The 19,837-nt window shown below is 43.1% G+C and overlaps 1 protein-coding gene across 1 annotated transcript in view; it reads right to left on the bottom strand.

Annotated features, from left to right (window-relative positions):
- Positions 1 to 19,029, bottom strand: part of EIF2AK1 (eukaryotic translation initiation factor 2 alpha kinase 1) — a 31,473-nt gene extending 12,444 nt beyond the window's left edge. Inside the window, exons 1-10 of the mRNA XM_090024626.1 lie at positions 18,739 to 19,029; positions 15,404 to 15,562; positions 14,566 to 14,702; positions 14,128 to 14,159; positions 12,484 to 12,583; positions 10,765 to 10,845; positions 9,245 to 9,340; positions 7,398 to 7,462; positions 6,287 to 6,647; positions 3,291 to 3,402 (exon numbers count right to left, since the gene is read on the bottom strand). Coding sequence (XP_089880752.1) covers positions 3,291 to 3,402; positions 6,287 to 6,647; positions 7,398 to 7,462; positions 9,245 to 9,340; positions 10,765 to 10,845; positions 12,484 to 12,583; positions 14,128 to 14,159; positions 14,566 to 14,702; positions 15,404 to 15,562; positions 18,739 to 18,886 — 1,291 coding nt within the window. The 5' untranslated portion in view covers positions 18,887 to 19,029. The remainder of the gene's footprint in view (positions 1 to 3,290; positions 3,403 to 6,286; positions 6,648 to 7,397; positions 7,463 to 9,244; positions 9,341 to 10,764; positions 10,846 to 12,483; positions 12,584 to 14,127; positions 14,160 to 14,565; positions 14,703 to 15,403; positions 15,563 to 18,738) is intronic.
- Between the last annotated feature and the right edge of the window lie 808 nt (positions 19,030 to 19,837).

Genomic DNA, 19,837 nt, shown 5'->3' with positions numbered 1-19,837 from the left:
AAGGTCAGCACTTGGGGAAGGGGTATGGATCAGCTGTCAGTGTTGGCTCAAAGGTTTGGCCCCACAAGAGCTGTGGGGGTAGGTGCTACCAAATTAAGCATAGCCATATCCCAGCAATAATGGAATTCATGGCACTGGGTAAGGCAGGGGCTTATTATTAGTGTTATTCTCACACTCTAGACTTAACTTGTGGCACACTTGCCAGAATATGGCCACTACTACACTTGGGTCTCTCTTTATGCGAGGGCTGTGCTCCAAAAATACCTCGCATAAAGTGAATCCATTATTACATGCAATTATTAGGAATACATACCAGCCTCTCTCTACTGCCCCCCCACAAACCATGACAAATTCAAACAGTAATCACACAATACTATAACTGCTGCACAGAGAGGCTGCGAGCCCTGCGCTACAAGCAGCAGCACATGCAGGGGGTGCGTTGCCAAGGCACCTTGGGGCAAGCTGGAGAGGCACCTGGAGCAGGGAAGCAGGCTGTCAGGGAATGGCAGCTGCTCATCCTGCACTGCCCTAGGGATGTGCCTCCCTTGCCTGCTGCTCTTTGAGGGGCGCAGCCTCGCGACACAGGAGGCATGTGGCCAGGGCAGCAGGGTGCGAGGTGCTGGGACCAGGCAGGGAAAGGAGCCGAGCCAGGCCCAGGATTGAGGCCAGGGCCCTCTGTGCCCATATGTCTGCCCCTTCCCCTTGGAAGTGTGCATGGCAGTAGGGAGCCAGCCCTCCCCCTCCCCCCAAGGAGCCACCGGAGGCCTCATCCTGCTCCCCGCTGGGGCCCTGCAGCCACACTCTACGGCCTGGGCCCCAAGCACCCCCCAACTGGACAGTAGCCCCAGCCCTGCCCAGCTCCCTCCCTAGAGGGGCCTCAATCCCCCTCTTCCGCCACATTTACCTGCTGGAGCTGCCTTCAAGGCTACTCTGGGTCACATGCATGTACTATACATGCACGTGGCGCTCCCCCACCCCCCGGTCTCACTGCCTTCCTTCTGCTTTCTACCAGCTTCCTGCAGGCTGGAATTCTGCTAGCCTGCAAGGAGCTCATTGCCGGCCAACTTCATATAAGATTGGATTTTTCTTGCACAAAGTGAATTTCTGGTATAAATAAGGTTGTCACATATAAGCAAATTCACACAAAACAAATTCACATAGAGACCCAAGTGTACCTTAAATTATTGTCTTTGGTGAACTATTTCTATTTTTGAAGTCAAACAACTAGAATGTAACATTCTGTATTAACTTTGTACAGTACCTTATTCTTTATAGATCCTAATCTATTTACAAATCAGCTATTCACCTTGTGTTTTAAGTCCCTTAAAACTTCTAAGACTTTGTTAGTTTTGCTAACCTAAGAGTCATTTCAAGTTTTACAACTTAAGCATTTGTACCTCTTTCCAAATATAACTAACAATGCTACTTTCCATGGTATAGAAACCCAAGGCTCCACATTGTTAATCTTTTGCCACAAGTTCCTTAGTTTCTGATTTAAATTGTATGGTACCTGTCACTGCATGATTGATTACCTCATACGAGTAATACCCTACTGTGAGAAACACATCCCATAATAATGGTAGTACAGACTCATTCTTTCCAAAAGGCAAATACAATCCTAGGATATATCTGGCTACATATTTTCAGTAGATATAGGGAAGTATTAACACCACTGTACAGGGCACTGGTAAAAAGTCATATGAAATAACGTCCACAATTCTGACCACCCAAGTTTAAAAAGCAAATTGAAACCGAAACAGGAACGAAGAATGGCCGCTATGAGGCATCTTATCTCATCAAAGAAACAACATGAGATTAGTGTGTCTACTCTGTAAAAACACGGGCTAAAAAAAGAATATGATTAATCTCTATAAAATTCCTTATGTAGGTACACGCGAGGGGGGAGAGACAAAGGACCCTGACATATGTTATGTATAAGATACACTTAAGCTGTTAATAACACCATAAATAGTCATCCAGCCACATGCTGAAGAAAATTTATGGCATGGTAATATAGGAAATAAGCCACAAAGGTATTTCATATATAATGTATAATATTTTTGTGGCTCAGTTGTATCATGGCTTAAAATTGAACATCTAGCATGTTGGGGTTGACCCATGACAGATCCCCTCAGGCTCAGCATAGGGATCTGGCATGGGGCAGTTTCAGGGTCCAGGACAAAGCTATCCCCTACCCAACCAGTAAGATCAAACCAGGGGTAGCACTGGGTCTTGCACCTGGTGCCTCCATCCAATCCCAAAAGGCAGTTGGGGGCTGCTATGAGCCCAACATCATGGAGCATCTTTCCAATTTCAGGCTCACTATGTCCTGGACCTTTAAAAAGGGGACATAGTGCTGGAAGCCCCAGCTGCATACCTGCTTTTTTAAGTTCCTGGCGCACCCACAGATGGGAATTCAACTCCCCAGCTGTAGGAGTCACTTTATAGAGTAAGGGGAGGGGGGCAGGACACAGACAGCTGGGGAGCCAGGAATCCTGGGGCACAGGGAGATTTAAAGGATGCACCTACAGCATGGCTGCAACTGTGCTTTTCAAAACTCCCTGGGCACTCAGACCCTAAAAATGGGAAGAGGCTCCCCAGCATTCCCAGCCAGGACTTTATTAACCCCATCCCTGGCAATTCTGGCCAGACTGGGGTCAACAATAGGCTGATTTGTCAGGTCATCATCACAAAGGGGACTCAAACCATCCCCAGTACTGTCCTGAGCCAAGATGAAAATTGACTAATTGTCAGCACCAGCCCCGCAAGGTGGTTTCAAATCAAAGGAATGGGATTCCAAAAGAGCCTTCTAAAAAGGAGTGGGGCAAGGAACCCAAGTAGGTTTAAGATGGAATGTGTCAGATTTATAAGATTTAGTTGCCTGAATTAGCAGGGAACTGGTGACCCAGAAGATCCAGTCTAGGCTTCTACCATAAAGTTCCTAGTCTGAAATTGTTTTGAAAAAAGAATAAAAGCTGCTTCATCAGAACTGTTCACTGAAAACTGATATGGCTTCTTAACAGCAATCCTGTTTCACTAGAGGACTCAAACTATTCAAACAGATGGTTTCACCCTTCACTGTTGAGCGCCATAAAGAAAAATGTAAGCACATTCTATTACAATTATTTTGACTAAACAGAGGTGAGGGGGATACCTAATGACCACATTTCATACTATAAACTTTTGTTAATAAATTAAAGAGTCAAATTATCTGACCCTCTAAGTAGAAAAATCAAAGTACATGAACACAAACATATTAATGTTTTAAAATCAAACAGTATAAATCTTACTGGAATTTTCCTCTGCTTTCTCACCGCATCTTTTGTTTCTGTCAACAACCCAATCCCACAAGGAGATTTCACATAGTTGCATCTGTATATGAAGCATTAAATGATACTCCACCTAGTAAGAAAATATTGGTATATTATTTTTCCACAGCAGTGAAGAAGGTAGACTTATTAAAACAATACGAAGCATTTAAATTAAAATCAATAATGGAGAGGATGGCAAAGATGGTGCTTTTAAATCGACTGTGCTTCAAGTATGAGGTTAATAAAAGGAAGAAATAATTTTATTTTCCTTATTTCTCTAGGCCCCATACGCCAGTAAGGGTTGTCTAAAAAGCACATACTAAAAGCTAATACAGCAATATTAGCAATATTTTGAAGGTATAAGAAAATATTTGGACAAGTCTATGGAAACCTTTTAGGTTGTTTTTGAAGAAAATAATTTAGAACAGAGGTGCTCAACCCCCCAGCCCCTGGGGCAAATTCAGCACATGGAACTATGGCTTCCCGTGGGTCGGGAACCTTAGAAGCATGGAGCCAATTAATATTGCAACCCTTTCACCACTGTCAAATTCCCAAGCCCTATGCAGCTAGATAGGGGTCAGGCCACACCCCCTTCTGCACATGGCTGGATCAGGGCCAGGCTGTGCCTAGCCCCACACAACCGAACAGGCTCAACAGCCTGTGAGTAGACAAGGCACCACCCATCAAGCCCACAAAGCAAAAAGGTTAAGTACCACTGTTTTAGAAGAATGTCAGTATTGGAAAATAGAGGGATTTTGATAGATAGCATGCTACTATCAAGTTAAGTTTGAATACCACTCGTTGCAGAGCTAAATAAATTCAGGTGGAACACTGAAGACACATGGTCAATTTAATACTTCCCTACAGTCAATTTCACTTTTTGATGTTGATGATACTGGCAAAAGTAAAAACCCTAATAAGGGTTGATATTCCCAATAAGAAACAAGGTTTTTTTGGTAACATTTTAAATAAAAATTATTAGTAAAAAACCCCCTTGCTTATCACACATTTCCTGGACTATCATAGCTACAAAACTCTAACCATACTACTTAACAAGAAACATCTTAAGAGGAAGTTGTATGATTTACTAGAAAAATATGTAATTATTCAATTTCTGCAAGTGTATAATTACAATGTAGCAAACATTTAAAAACAAAATTATGAAATCTTTATAAAACATATCTAGAGAAGAAAGACATCTTATCACTGGTTCAAAGGTGCATGGGCATCTTTAAAATAATATTAGGTTCTGTTACAATTTAGAAACAAGGTATTTAAAAGCAGATTTCTATTATTTCACTCTCATCAGTTTCACATTTTTTAATGGCATATTGTATTTCAGAGAAAATAGCCACAGACTATATAATGATGCTTTTTTTTCCACACACAATAATATGTCATAAATTTATCTAATAGCATCTGCTTAGGAAACCTATGCACAATTTTCCTTTCCACCCTGTCCTTAAAAAGGCAGTTTTTTCTATACCCAAATACATGCCACGGCCTCAGAGATATGAACATTAAAATATAGATGTTGCATTAAATGCTTTCATTATATCTCGTTTCTTTCACACACTCCTCCCTGCCCCAGTCCCGCAAGCACCTCCCTTCCAATTCTCCAAGTCCAAAGCCTAGATCAGATTGTACTTTCTATTCCCTTTCCCTATTGCACTCCCTGCAAGTCCATGTTTTACCATACATTTCCTAGTAACTATATCATGTTATCTAATGCACCCAACATGCCAACTTTATGCTCAAACCAGCTTCCTCTCAACATACTCCCTATTCCCTTAAACTTACTTTCGTTACAAGAGCACTGATCCTGCCTTGTCCTCAATAAATGACCTTAGCTACCCCCTTCCTCTCTATTTGCAACATCATCCTTACCCACCCTAACTTCTGTCCAAAAATGCCTCAACCAGTGGCTTAGTCATCTGCGCAGAATGTTGGCGGCATTTTGGTTTGTTTGGTTGTTTAAACCCCGCCCCCAAGAATGCTATTGTTGTTTTTTAAATTACATGGGAATTTTAAACCTGAAGAGTCAAGATAATAAATTCTTGAATGTTATATTTTGGTAACTCTTGTGATCAACAGTTCTGTAATTATACTAGCCATTCATAAAGCCACAAATCATAAAGCATTTTGGCTCCGATCCCAGTCATGCCATTTTCATAGATTTCATAGACATTAGGGCTGGAAAGGACCTCAGACGATCATCGAGTCCAGCCCCCCACCCATAGGGCACGGAGTCAGCTGGGCATAAGAGCCCAGCAAAATAAGCATCCAATTTACTCTTGAAGGTGTTCAATGTAGGTGCTTGAACCACCTCCGATGGCAGACTGTTCCAGACCTTGGGGGCTCGGACAGTAAAGAAATTCTTCCTTATGTCCAGCCTGAAACGGTCTTGCAGGAGTTTATGACCGTTCAACTTTGTCATCCCTTGGAGCGCTCTGGTGAACAAACGTTCCCCCAGATCCTGGTGGTCACCCCTGATAAACTTATACGTGGCCATCAGATCACCCCTGAGCCTGTGCTTTTCCAGGCTAAAGAGCCCCATGGCTCTCAGCCTGTTGTCATAAGGTCTGCTTTCCTGACCTCTGATCATGTGCGTGGCTCTTCTCTGGACTCTCTCGAGCTTCTCCACATCCTTTTTGAATTGTGGAGCCCAAAACTGGACGTAGTACTCCAGCTGCGGCCTCACCAAAGCCAAGTACAAGGAGAGAAGGACATCCCGGGATTTGCTTGAGAAGCATCTATGGATGCAAGCCAGCGTTTTGGACACTTTATTAGCCGCAGCATCGCATTGTAGGCTCATGTTCATCTTGTGGTCAATGATGATGCCCAAGTCTCTTTCTTCCATAGTGCTAGCCAACGTAAAATTCATTGTTACAATTCCTGGGTACACTTACATAAGTCTTCTCTGAACACGGATTAAATCAAAGGACAATTATTGACATTTAAAGACTTTTATTTACCTCACATTGCCTGAGTACAGAAGTAGTTTCTTGAGACCATTCTTCAGTACAGGAATCACTTGATGCAACACAATCTTTATCCAGGTTGGAATGAAGTCCATATGATGAATGATTTCCAAAATAACTTGATCCACTAGCAGTATTACACATGCAGTTTTCTCGCAATTCCATGCTTTCTTCACATTTTTTCATTTTTAAACAATCTTCGCTATTTCCATCAGTAAAATCATGTCTTATATCCATATATTGCACTGATTCATCACCAGGACTTTCAAGATAAGTATGTTCACAGGATTTCTTTTCTTTTGAGCTAGGTTCTGCAAAGATGACTGAACTGCTACATTGACTGTGACACCCATCTCTGAAAAGAAAAACAGTGGGAAGGAATGTATGCACTTATTGTGTTATCTGTTTGGGAAACACTAAGCAAAAGCATTTTGGAACTGCTCTGGAATTTTAAAAAGACACAGTAATTTCCAGCTTTTAAAATCCTGTAACAAGTTCCAAATAGATGACTTACTCTCTGAAGTGGAAGTTCAGCCCCTTCCCTATTCAGCCTGACAACTGTCTGTTCCTCTAAGTTCTGCCCTTTACTCTTTGCTATAAGAATTTCTGAAAGTTGACCCTTTAAATCTGTCAGAAAAAACAATTACAGCCCCAAGTGGCCATTTGGAAGATATCTGCTATATTTGCCTTTCTTCTAGTTGACAAGTATTGTTAAATATTTGCCCACCCCCAGTCCATTTTTCCTTTGACAAATGTTCACTTTTCTATTGATCTCTGCATCTTCCTGTTAATACTACATGCTATTCACCAAACTTGTTTGTGACTGGTACACATTATCTGAAGTAAAAATTACAAGTCTAGTAAAAATCTTAAATTGATAACAGATGCCATAAAAATACTGAAGATAAATAGAAATACAGGTTGGGTAATTTTGTGTGATCCATCTGACAATGTGAGGCAAATGCAAGTGTAACTGATGCTCCATATTCAATACAAGGAAATAACACTGCTGCAATACAAGTTTAATTCTATATTATTTAATGTTACATGGAAAAAGGCCTTATGTTAAATCCAAATTAATACTGTAATCAAACATAATGCTTACTTGCTGCTTTCTTGATCATCAGAAGATATTTTTAGTGATGATAATTCCACAAGTGTCTTACCTTTAAGGTGAATAGATAAAACATAGTATTTTACAAAGTAAGTCTTCATTACTTTTTAGCATTTCAGCTACAGATACTAATTAAACTCACAATTAAGGATAGGGTTTTATCTTTTAATGCCTCCTTTGTATTTGTACCCCAGAATGGACCTTCTTATTAAAACAAAAATAGAAGAAAAACACAAAACAATTTTTAAACATGAAAAGTACAGGTTATAGTAAGGAGGAATTCTCACTGTAAGGACTGTATTAGGTTCCTTTATGTTTTCATTTAGCTTCCATCTTTGAGAAAACATTATTGTTGTTGCTGTTGCTATTATTATTGTCAGCTTGTTCTAATTTAAGATTTTGTAATCACCAGTCAAGATAAGAAATAATTATTAGGATAGTGTAAATGTAAACTGAAATTTGCACTTCATCTTAGATGGAACACTTTTATTTATGAAAATACTAGCTCTATGGATCATCATACAGGGAGGTAAATACAGAATTCCTATAAAAAGTTAATGAAGACTAAAAGCACCATGGAATCTATCCTTTTACCTATATACCTGCATGGCTCCCAAATAATTGCAGGGAACAAGTAATATTTTCTAAATTAAGGAGCAAAAATGGTTTATGTGTGCTGCTATAGCACCAACGTCCTGATCCTCCCCTACGTGCCCATAACACAGAATCAAAGCAATGGCTTAAGGAGTGTAGTAGTGAGATATAGGCCTAAGACATTCTAGAAGTAAGTAAAAATACAGGGAGAAAGAGAGAAAAAAGACAGCATGGGGCTGCTGAGAGTACAAGGTGATGCAAGAGAAAGGAAAACTAGAAGATATACACAGTTAAAACAGTACGGTGAATCAGTCTCCTCCTGTTATTTCCAGACAGGTACTGATGTCTCAGAATCAGTATCTGCCACCAGGAAATGCAGAAGCCATAGAAAAGATCTAAATCAGATCACTAAAGATTTTTAAAAACCCTACCACGGAGGGCAAAAGAGGCAGCCATGAAATATTTCTAGATTGCTTCAGCTGTGAAGCAATTAAGAGCAGAAAAAGGAGTGTATTCAAAAGGATCTCCACGCTCCAACACAGATTTGACACTAAAACTTGTTAGCAAATTCAGCTTCTTCAGTAGAGAGCCAGAGAGCAGCTAAGGAATCAGCATGGAGCTGGAGAGCAGCAGGACACAGTAGAGAGTCAGAAAACTGCAACAGTATCAGCACTGGATCTCACTGCTGTCTGGCTCTGAGCTAAATCCCCTACCCTGGCTCTGTCCTGAGATCCTGCATTGCTCCTTGGCTCCCTGCTGAGCCAGGGAGTGACAAGAGACCCAGAGTAGAGCCACCCTGGAGGGTAGCATGCAGCAGTGGGGGAGGTAGGTGGCAGGGATGGGGGAGGGCAAGTGGCTAGGAGCAGGCAGGTGTTGGGTGGTGGCAGCACAGGGTGGGGAGCATGTGGCATGGGGACAAGGTGTGGGGTCTGGGGTCAGACTGCAAGCCCTCCTTGCCACTCACCTACCCATTGCTTGCCCTCCAGCTTCTGTTTTCCTTGCTGCAGCTGTGGGGGGGGGAGATTTAAGATGAAGCTCCAATTTTTAGATTCCTTACATGGAAAATTATAATAAATTTATAATGTTCCAAGTATAGAATCTAATTTGGGGGGTCATCTTAAATTCAAAGTTGCCTTAGTTTGGGTGACTACATTATTTGGAAAAGTCTACAGTTCCCCTGCCAAATAATAACGCAGATTGCATAAACAGATCAGAATTATTAACAATTACGTGTACTCCCCTTTTGAGCATCCTGGGTGAACATGTTCTATCCAAGCAGTGTGATAACCTACAATATTAGAATGTTGCAAACCAGCCAGCACTTTAACCTCTCGTAGTACCTAAAAAAAAAGCAAAGTTTATGAACTTCTTGCACTCCCCATAAAAAACAAATGCAAAAAGTAATAAAAAGTAACAATTTTCCACATAAAATTGTTTTACCCATTATTGTAACTTAAGAGTTGCCAGAAAAATTACAATAGTAAAGCTCTCAACATTCTCATTGAATTAGGAAATTCTTAAGGTGCTTGGGATATCTTGCAAACTACTAGGCTCAGACTGGGAATAAATACAGCTACATTAGGAGAAGTACAGGTACTCCTTGCTTAATGTTGTAGTTATGTTCTTGAAAAATGCAACTTTAAGTGAAATGATGTTAAGCAAATCCAATTACGTCACAGTAGTTACTTACTAGCAGGCGGTGGCCAAACAATGTTATAACCGAACACTGCAGGACTTTAAACAAGCATGGTCCCTAATAGATCAATGACCTAATAATGAAACATTAACCAGGCCAACATTAAGTGAGGAGTACATGTAAATCCTTCCTGTTCAGAAGAATATAATATACCAGCCTTATTAGAATCATACATTCAAAGAAAGTTAAAGATGGAAGGGACCTCAGGAAACCATCTAGTCCAACCTCCTGCTCAAAGCAGGGCCAGTCCCAACTAGATCATCCCAGCCAAGACTCTGCCCAGCCAGGTCTTAAACACCTCCAAGGATGAAGCTTCTACCACCTCTCTGGGTAATCTGTTCCAGTGTTTTACTACCCTGCTAGTGAGAAGATTCTTCCTAATATCTAACCTAAAATCTCTTGATGCAACTTAAAACCATTGCTCCTTGTCCTGTTATCTGCCACCACTGAGAACAATTTAGCTCCATCCTCTTTGTAACCCCCGCCTTTAGGTAGTTGACGGCTGCTATTAAGTCCCCTCTCAGTCTCTTCTTTTCTAGACTAAATAAACCCAGTCCCTCAGTCTTCTCTCATAAGTCATGTCCCCCAGCCCCCTCAACATTTTTGTTGCCCTCCACTGGACTCTCCAATTTGTCCACATCTTTTCTGTAGTGGAGGGCCCAAAACTGAACAGTTCTCCAGATGTGGCCTCACCAGTGCTGAATAGAGGGGAATAATCACTTCCCTTGACCTGCTGGCAACACACCTACCAATGCAGCCCAGTATACTGTTAGCCTTCTTGGCAACAAGGGCACATGGTCGGCTCAAATTCAGCTTATTGTTCACTGTAACCCCCATGTCCTTTTTTGCAGAGCTGCCGCTCAGCCATTCAGCCCCCAACCTGTACTGGTGCAGGGGACTGTTCTGTCCTAAGTGCAAGACTTTGCACTTGTCCTTGTTGAAGAACAATGCCCGACACGCCTGCTTACTGTTTTGGCATGAGCATCATCAAGGATATTACTAAAGGACATTAGGAACCAATTTATAGTAGGCAGCAAATTACTGTTTCAATTCAGGAAAAATTCATACCTTCATACAATCCCTTTTTGTAGCCTTTTTAATAAGTATTTTTTTGACAGCATAGAATTGACCATCTAATTTGTTTCTGACCTGAAAATAATTTTGAAAAGAACAAGGTTAGATATAATAAACTTTAATAAATTTAGATCAACAAAAATTCATTTCAACAACAGATTCCTAAAGGCTAAATTCTATTCTCCCTTTTCAGACAACTTCTCAGTGATATCAACAAAGGTATTCAGGATTTAGTCCAAAGGGTCTAAGGAAAGAGTGCCAAGTTTTGCCCAGTTTTCAGCAGTATGAGGATTTAATTCAAACTGCACATGATTAAGGGGACATGTCTACAGTTGTCTTACTTTTCAATATAGACCTTTGCCCAATTTTATTGTAAGTCATAATCCACAACATGATCCATGTAGTTGAATCAATAATATAATAATATACTGAAGAGGTTTTTTTTAATTGTTTGGGGGCTGTAATATTGTACAGAAAAAATATAAAAATATTTCCTGCTGTTTATGATAATGCAATTAAATATTATAAAACACCTTAACAAATAACCAGTTACATGAGTCTGAAACAAATACCTTAACTTTTCTAAAAGATATCTAAAAGACATCTATCTGTTTGTCTAATAGTAGTTATATACCATTGGTTGACACAGGACTTTTTTTTTAAAGCAGCCAACATTTGGTTAAAAAAAAAATCAGCTTCCGTACTTAATTTAAAATAAGTATATCAGAACACTTCATATCAGATTTTTTTACTATTCCCTGAATAAAAATTAGGCTGCACACAGGGGTAAAATTCTCAGTATATAATATAAAAATCCATCAAGGCCCTTATAACTCTCTTTTGAATCAAAAACAAGAAACCCTTAAATGTAACAGGCTCATATTTGTTTCAAGGCAGGAGTGTCAAATTCATCTGGCCCTCATGAACCAAATGAAAGGCATGGGACCAGTCTGCAGGTCAGTTTAGACCCACAGACAGGCCCCACACATCACAGCTGGCACAGAGGGTCAGTCCACCATGGGCACCTCATGCAGCATATGTCCTGGACCAGACTGGTGCACTACACGCAGTGTGCGCTGCCCCAGTCCAGGGCTTGCACATGAGCCCTACACCCTGACTCATACATAAGGTCTGTCTGTGGGCCTAATCTGGAAACAGTCTGGGAGCCAGAACAAAGCCAGTCTGGCAGGGTACCACATACAGCGCATGCCCTTGATCATCCCCCACTGCTGCAACAGCACACATGCCTGGTCCAGCCCTGCACACCACAAACAGTACATACCAGCCTGGGGCTCATGCTGCATGCATGTCAGTCATGGAACACATGCTGCATATGGTGCCTACACACTAGCTCTTGTATGTAGAGACAGGATGTGAGCCTAATCCAGACCAACCCCAGAGCCAGCAGGCAGGGCCAGTCCAACGTGGGTGCCACATGCAACAAATACCCTGAACTGGCCTCTTATGCTGGAGCAATGTCCACAGCACTAAGTCCAGCCCCATGTGCCACATGCAGTGCATGTGATCAGGGCCAGAGAATGCCACACTTGGCATGTGGGATCATTCCAAGACCCACAAGGCTGGACCCTAGGGTTTCATTAGCCAAATCTTTGACACCCTTGTTTTAAAAGCAGATAGACTATTCCTCATCTCACAGAAAACACAAACAACATTTAAGTCAGCAGACACTTTGCCCCTGTATACTCTGTATACCTTGTATACTTTGCCATACCCTCCTTTTCCGAGCCTTGCAATCTCCTCAAATTCATTTAAGTAACGTGAAGTCTGTGCTTCAAAGACAGCTTCTTTTTCCCTAATCAAAAATGTTTTGACTGATTAAAACGAAATTGAAACTTATAACTCAGATATGTATACATTATGAGTAGCAATGACAGAAGTATAATTTACATTGGGAAAGAAAGTCTCAAATACTGAACATGATGGAATTAATAAAGTTTGATAAAACACATAAAAGTGTAGAAAGCAATATTTGCATCAGTAACTAGAACCCCCCACACAGAAATTACCAATATTGCAAACAGCAAGAAACTAACATTCTTTCAAAATAAAGGATACTGCCCTCATGAGATAAAAATGAATCCTACATTAACTATAATTTAATTTTTGTTGTATTTATCATTAAGTAGTAAATTACAAAAGGTCCTGTGCATTTTACAGATATAGAAATGTCTTAGTAAGATGGGGCTTCCCAATCAATTTCTGTCAAGTAGGGATGCAAGCTCTCAGTAGGGTGTTTAAATACGACTTATCTTTGCAAAACAGTAGAGTGATAATTAGAAAAGCAATGCTGTTTATTTTATGAAGCCCAATGTCAGCAATACCAATTTTCCCAAAAAGATTTCACAGCAGCTTTTGTGTGTTGTGAAGCAAACTTACTAATCGTACCAAGGATGATGATTATAACTGCACCTCACACTTCAGGGCTATAAGCCAGTTCCCTGTAGAGGTCAGTAAGGAATTTTCTTCTCCTCATAAATAATTTGGCTTCTGAGGATGTGAATTTGCTTTCCTCTAATGCATGAAAGCCTGGTTGTGGTGTGAGTTGGAATAAAGAATGGCACCAGTCAAGAGAATCCTTTCAGGCAAGGCTGTCCAACTGGTGCCCCACGGGGTGCATCTGACCTACAAGGGGATTTCATGTAGCCCATGGGCTCCTCCACGGCTGCCATTCCCCTCACTGCGCCTGCTGCTGCAGCAGCCAAGTCTCTAAGGCAAGGCAGTATGGCTGAAAGGAGCCCGGTGAGCCTGTGCCCGCAGTAGGGTGGGAGGACATGGGGAATGATGATGGGGAACTTGTTTAGCCCACATGGTTGTACAAAGTGGGGAGGCAGTTTGTGTTGCCTGCATGGTAGGGTTCCCTGGAAGCTCACATGGTATGTGGCCCCTGGCTGCTCAGAAGTCTGACAGCCCTGCTTTTAGGTATCTGGTTATTCTCTCTCACTTATGGCTGCTGACAACCAGATTTGAGGCTGGAGGTTAAACTTTCCTAGGTTATACCAGCAGGGAACTTGGGGTTTCATACCGGCACAAATATGGGGACGGGACCAGACCTCTTTTTGCTCCAAGTTCTGCTTGCAAATCCCTCTCCATGGCAGGGCACCACTGCCCCCACTACAGCAGGGCAGTCCCCATAAAGGGCACATTCCTTTACAGCAGGATGTCCCACCCACAGGAGCCACATGTACAGCCAGCCATTCTACATGCATCTGTCCACACTATAGGGTTTTCACCTTCATCCATCATTCAGTGTTTTTACATTAGGCTGAATTCTGTTTTCTGGAATGCATAGCTTCAGACACTTGTTTTATTACTTAGCACAGCACTTTGAATACATACCCAGCTGTATGGGAATCTCCATTTTCAAGGTCCTACAAATAAACAATATCCAATTTAAAAAAGAAAAAAACCACAAACACTAAGTAATCTAGCACACAGTTAAGCATGCTTCTTAATACAAGTAACACAAGCAGCAGGGCAGAAACCCCAATTATCATCTTAAACTTCACTAAGAAAGAATTAACATTTTAAAAAATAGTTTGTCCAAATTTCTCTATGAATAAAAATAAAACTTTGACTTAATAAAGCAAGAGTGCTATGGATTTTACAAGCTTCTGTTTAAATCAGACACTTATTCTTGTCCAACTTAAGCATTCTCTTGCATGAATATTGAAAGCACATGATTTGGTAGGAAAATGGCTTCACAAAGAAAGTCACTTTAGAAAGTCTAATACACAGACTCAGTAACATAAGTTATTGACAGTTGCAAAAGCTTACCCCATTAAGTGTTTGTTGATTAGCTGCTTTCATTAATTCAGTAATGGCTTTATTATGATGCAGTCTTAAAGTACTAAATTCATCACAGAAAGCAAAAGAGGAAAGCAGGCCCATTCTAGTAAATGTGTGACCGAGTACTGTACAAAGGAACAGAATAAAGAATATTTTAAAGAAAGTCTGAACAAAGGCCTACAATTGTAAATAGTATACTCAGGTCATAAGTAATCCTAATTAGTCATAAGCCCTACTTACCCTTTATAGTGATCAGCTAAATCAATGAACATTAATGAAAGTTAGATGCCCATCTCCATCTGTACTTTTCTCCCTACCCTATAAATAATTATAAACAAAGTCCTTTGTGAACCTATACTTGTCTCTTTGCATTGACACAGATCCAAAAAAAAAATCAATATAAAAATACACCACCTGTGAGTATTTATAAGCATTTGGGGCTATGCTCTTTATTAAAAAGATATGTGTTTTATTATAAAAACTGAAAACAGCATGGTTTAGTCAGTACTGGCTTTGGGGAGCATTTGATAATATTACAAGAAAAGGCTTCATACACCACCTCTTTTTTAACAAGAATATGATGTTTTTGAAAGATTATGGATCTGAAAAATCAAATGTTTTCTAATACTTTTTCTCCTCACTCATCCCTATCAAAACTAACTACAGCTGCCCATTAGTAAAGGCCCTTCCCTAAATGCAAAATTATTGTATTTTCCTATATGCAACATGTCACCTTGTTTTTGAAAGAAAAAAAAGAGTAATTAAAAAAGTGCTACCTACAGGTATGTATAACAGTAAAGTAAAAGCTGTATTTTATCTTACTGACTTTTGAACAAATGTCTTGAACGAACAGGATTTTGTGTATACATGTGGCAGAGATGTTCTAGTAGAGAAACCATCAGAAGTTGGTTTGCAACTGTAGAGGTGAAATGTATTAATTTTTTTGAACCATTCACAACTGGAAGTTCACTTGGGAGATCAGATTCTGAAAAGGAAAAACAAACACTTAACAGAAACCTGAATGCCACAATAAAAATAAAACTTGAGCCAGCAGATTAGCTGCAGAAATACAAACTTAGCTAACAAAAGTGTGCAGGTAAAACATAACTGGATTAGTGGGACAGCACTTTTTTATGAAATGACGATACTGTGCTAACTACTAAAAAACCAGCATTGTCTAGGAATATGAAATATGTAAAGCATTCTGATAATTAGAAATCAACAAATGTGTTCTGAAAGAGACCAGGCAAATACTATTTGTTTTTAAAGGCTTCACTTAAGAAGAATCTCATCTAAGAGTGGTGCCCAACCTTCCAGCCCTGCAGGCCAGACAAGTGGCATTGGGTCACTTCATGGGTCAGATCCTGTTCTGTACAAAGTCAGCATATAGGGTTGGTTTGTGGGTATAGTCCAGTGCGCCGACCCAGCCCTAAACCCTGGATCTGACCCTGTGCATCAGATGGACCACACGCTGACCCAACTCCAGGTATAGGGCCACGTTATCTGGCTTGTGAAGCTCTCCATAGATGCAGAAATTTGGCAGCACAGAAGTAGCAACTAATAATGCCACTGCTGCCACCAAATTTCCAGACCTGTGCAGAGCTCCGTAGTCCAGATGACATGGCTCTCTGGGCCAGAGGTTGAGTACCACTACTCTAAAATATTTAGTACAATTTCACATTGAAAGACTAACAAAGCATATATGCCTCCCCATGATCAGAAGTGCATTTTTTTAAATAAAAATAACAGATCTAGTAGGGATGGTACAACATGGCTACAGACATTCATCTAACTAAACCTTCCTTATCAAACAAATGGCTACTCTGGAGGAAAAAAAAATTAAGTTCAAGAGCCTAGGTTTTCAAATGAAACACAAAGTAATTAATTTAAAATCTTAATTGCAAAATTTTTAGTTGCCAAAAAAAAAGAAGCCAGTAGCATGGTAGGTTGTATTAACAGCAGTGTCACTTGCAAATCAAGGAAAGCAATTCTTCTGCTCTTTCAGCGCTGGAGAGGCCTCACCTGGAGTAACTGTGACCAGTTTTGGGCCCCGCACTTTAAGGATGTGGGGAGATTAGAAAAAGTTCAGCACACAGCAACAAAAATGATTAGGGGCCTTTGGAGGCAAGACTTATGAGAAAATGCTGAAAGAAGTAGAGTTATTTAGTCTGGAGAAGAGATGACTGAGGAAGGATTTGATGACATTCTTCAAATACCTAAAGGGCAATTTTGCTGGTTGCTATGTCAGGGTTTTTATTTAGGGGCGCACCAATAAAGATTTTTCTTGGCTGACACCAACAGCTGATTATTCACCAGGCATATCAGCTGATACCACAGCTAGCAGCATGGAGAGCAGCACTTTCAGGTAAGTCTGCGGAGGGGAAAAGGCACGGTGGGGTGCAGATCAAGTCCACCATGGTGAGGGAAGAGAGTGGAGCAGGGGCAGGGCAATGGATTAGACCCTGGAGGAATGGGACGGAGCTGTTGGGTGGCTTGTCCGGGAGATCACTGTCCCAGCATTAAAAAATGGCAGTGAAGATGCTTGAACTAAAGCTCATCGAACGGCTGGGGCAGGGGGTGCAGCTCAGCCAGTGCAAGGCTCCTGCAGCAAAGACAACAAGGCAAAGAGCCCCAAGCCCACCTCTGCCCTTGCCCTGCTCAGCTCCGCTCCAGTTATAAATGTCCCAGTGCTTAAAAACGGTGGCAGCAGTACTTGAACTAAAGCTCATTCTGTGAGCTCTAGTTCAAGTGCTCCCACTGCCATTTTTAAATGCTGGGATGATGATCCTCTGGACAAGCCACCCACCGCTCCGTCCCATTGCCCCAGGGTCACATTTATGCCCAAGTCCCAACTCCCTCCCTCACTGTGGGGGGCTCAATCTACCCCAACACGCCCCTTCCCTCCCGGTGACTCATCAGCAGCATGCTGCTCTCCAAGCCGCTGGGCTGCATATCGGCTATCGGGTCAGTATCAACCGATATGGCTGGTTAGTAATTAGCCATAAGTATCAGCCAAAAATATCTTTAGCGCTGCACTGCTAATATCTATTGGTACATTACTGACTACCCCAGCCAAAAAAAAGCTGACAGCCAACAATGCTAATTTTCCTCTTTACAGAAACAACTTTGACAGAAGGAGGACCCTGGCTGTTGTGCCCCGTTTTACAGAATCACAGAAAAGTAGGGCTGGACCCTTATACGTCATCTATGTCCTGACACTTCCAGCCCTACTTCTTCTGTAGGTCTTCTAGGCCAGCCAACTGCATCAGGTAGGATCATCCCCATCCAAACCATCCCATACAATCCACAACCTAAACTCTCCGTAAGATTACAATCAACCCCAGACACAGCACAGACCTAACACCTGAGCCTGTCACAGGGAAAGCAGGGGAGCCACAGCAGCCAACATCCTGCTTCTCTGAAACGCTGGCAGTAAGCGCTTGAGAGATCCCACGGAGGGAGCCACACCACCCCCCAGACAAGGTCACCAGAAGGCCTGCGGCAGGTTGAGGCATTACGTCTCATGTTGGCAAAATTGACGGTTACACGAAGCATTCAGATTATGAATCTGTATACAATGGTCTGGAGAGGGATGATGCTGCCCTGGGTGGGGGTGACGCCTAGAGAAGCAGGGCTGGAAGGGACTTCTGTGATCCAGGGCTTTTCTGCACGGCGGCAGGGACTGAACTCAGAGTCACAGCCTCAAGCTGTGTCAGAAGACGCTTCGGTCACAGATGGTCGCCTAGGAGGGTGCTGCCATTGCAACGGGCTGGCAATCTTTGTTTGCCCTTGGACGTTTTCAAGAGCAGGCTGGCTGGGGAGGTCCCCTCCAGCCCTGCTTTCTTAGGATCCTAAATCCTTCTCTTGTGACTCGTGACAACCCCTCATGTCGGACTCCTTGGCTAGCCTTCCTTCAGATTCAAACACTTGCTTGGGGGGCGGGGCTGCAGACCCCCACAGGACTGCCAGCCCCGGCCCGAAGGGGACATGCTTTTGACAGAAATAAAAGAAAGCCCAGAGAGGGGGAGGTGAAGCCGGGCAGACGGGGGGAGGACTCAGCTCCGCGGGGTGCGAGACAACAGGCCGGCGGGGATGGCGGGAAAGGCGCAGCCGCCCTCACGGATGATGGCGGCCCTTAGGCGGCCCCCCCGGCCCTCTCACCGTCAAACTGCGGCTCCGGCCCGTCCTCGGGGAACTCCACCACGGGCGGCGGCAGGCGGGGCAGGGCGGCTGCCAGCCGCAGCACTCGCTCCCCCGAGTCGCTGCCGCTGCCGCTGCCGCCGCCGCCGCCGCCGCCGCCTGGGAGCATGGCCAGGCCGACCCGGCTCCTTGCAGATCCTTCCGGGCCGCGCTCGCCCCCTACAGGGGGCCCAGCCGGGCCTGTCCCGGCCCAGACCCGCCTCGTCCGCTCAAGCTGCGACCCCGAGACTACGGCGCCTGTCCCGGCTCGGGGCTGAACCTTGCAACAAGCAAAGACCCGCGACGACTACACGTGGCAGCCGGCTTCGGCCGACTGCGCTTCACTGACTACACAGGGAAGAAGGAAGGAGGGTGGGGGAAGGTCGCTAGTGATTTGCGGTTTTTAGAAACCCGGAGAGAAGAGAAACTGGATGCGGGCCCATCCCCTCCGGGAGCAGCGTAATGGGGCTAAGTTTCCCTGGGGCTCGACTAGCGCGTTGCAAAGTGCTCATTAGGGCGCATTTGGCAGGACGCCCTAATTGTACTGGGGCTAATGGCTTGTGTCTTTTCACAGCAGTGGCAGGGCTGCAGGCGGCTCCTGGGGGGGCCCAGCCAGAGCTGCTGTCTTCAAGCAGGGCCTGTTTGTGGTCTGTGCTGTTTAAAAATGGGAAGCCTTTAAAAAAAAAAAAAAAAAAGTGTCATGTTCCTAGTCAAATCCATGACTCAGTCCAGAACCATAAGCGGCCCTACGAGCGCCAAACATCCTCCACCCGCACCAGGGGCTTCAGATATTTCCAAAGTCTTTTCCTGCATCTTACATGCAGGCCCAAGTGCGGAGGCTCAGGGTTTGGATGCCCCAAGGGTCACCTGCCCTCAGCCAAAGGGCCGCAGGAGCAAGCTAGCAGGGAGCCTCCCGTTTCCCTAAAGTGGGCTTTAACCCCGACACCTCGGCAGTGGGTACTAAACCAGCCGGGAGAGCAGCCACCCCAGGAAACCTGCCCTCGTGGGCCCAGGTACAGGGCGTTTCCCCAGTGCCCTTGCGCAGGCCAGGCTTGGCGCTACTCTGCATCAGCTTTGCCCA

This window comes from Crocodylus siamensis, chromosome 12, assembly GCF_052110815.1.
Source record: "Crocodylus siamensis isolate JL-2025a chromosome 12, ASM5211081v1, whole genome shotgun sequence".
NCBI lineage: Eukaryota > Metazoa > Chordata > Crocodylia > Crocodylidae > Crocodylus > Crocodylus siamensis.
This window is presented reverse-complemented; position numbering and strand designations above follow the sequence as displayed.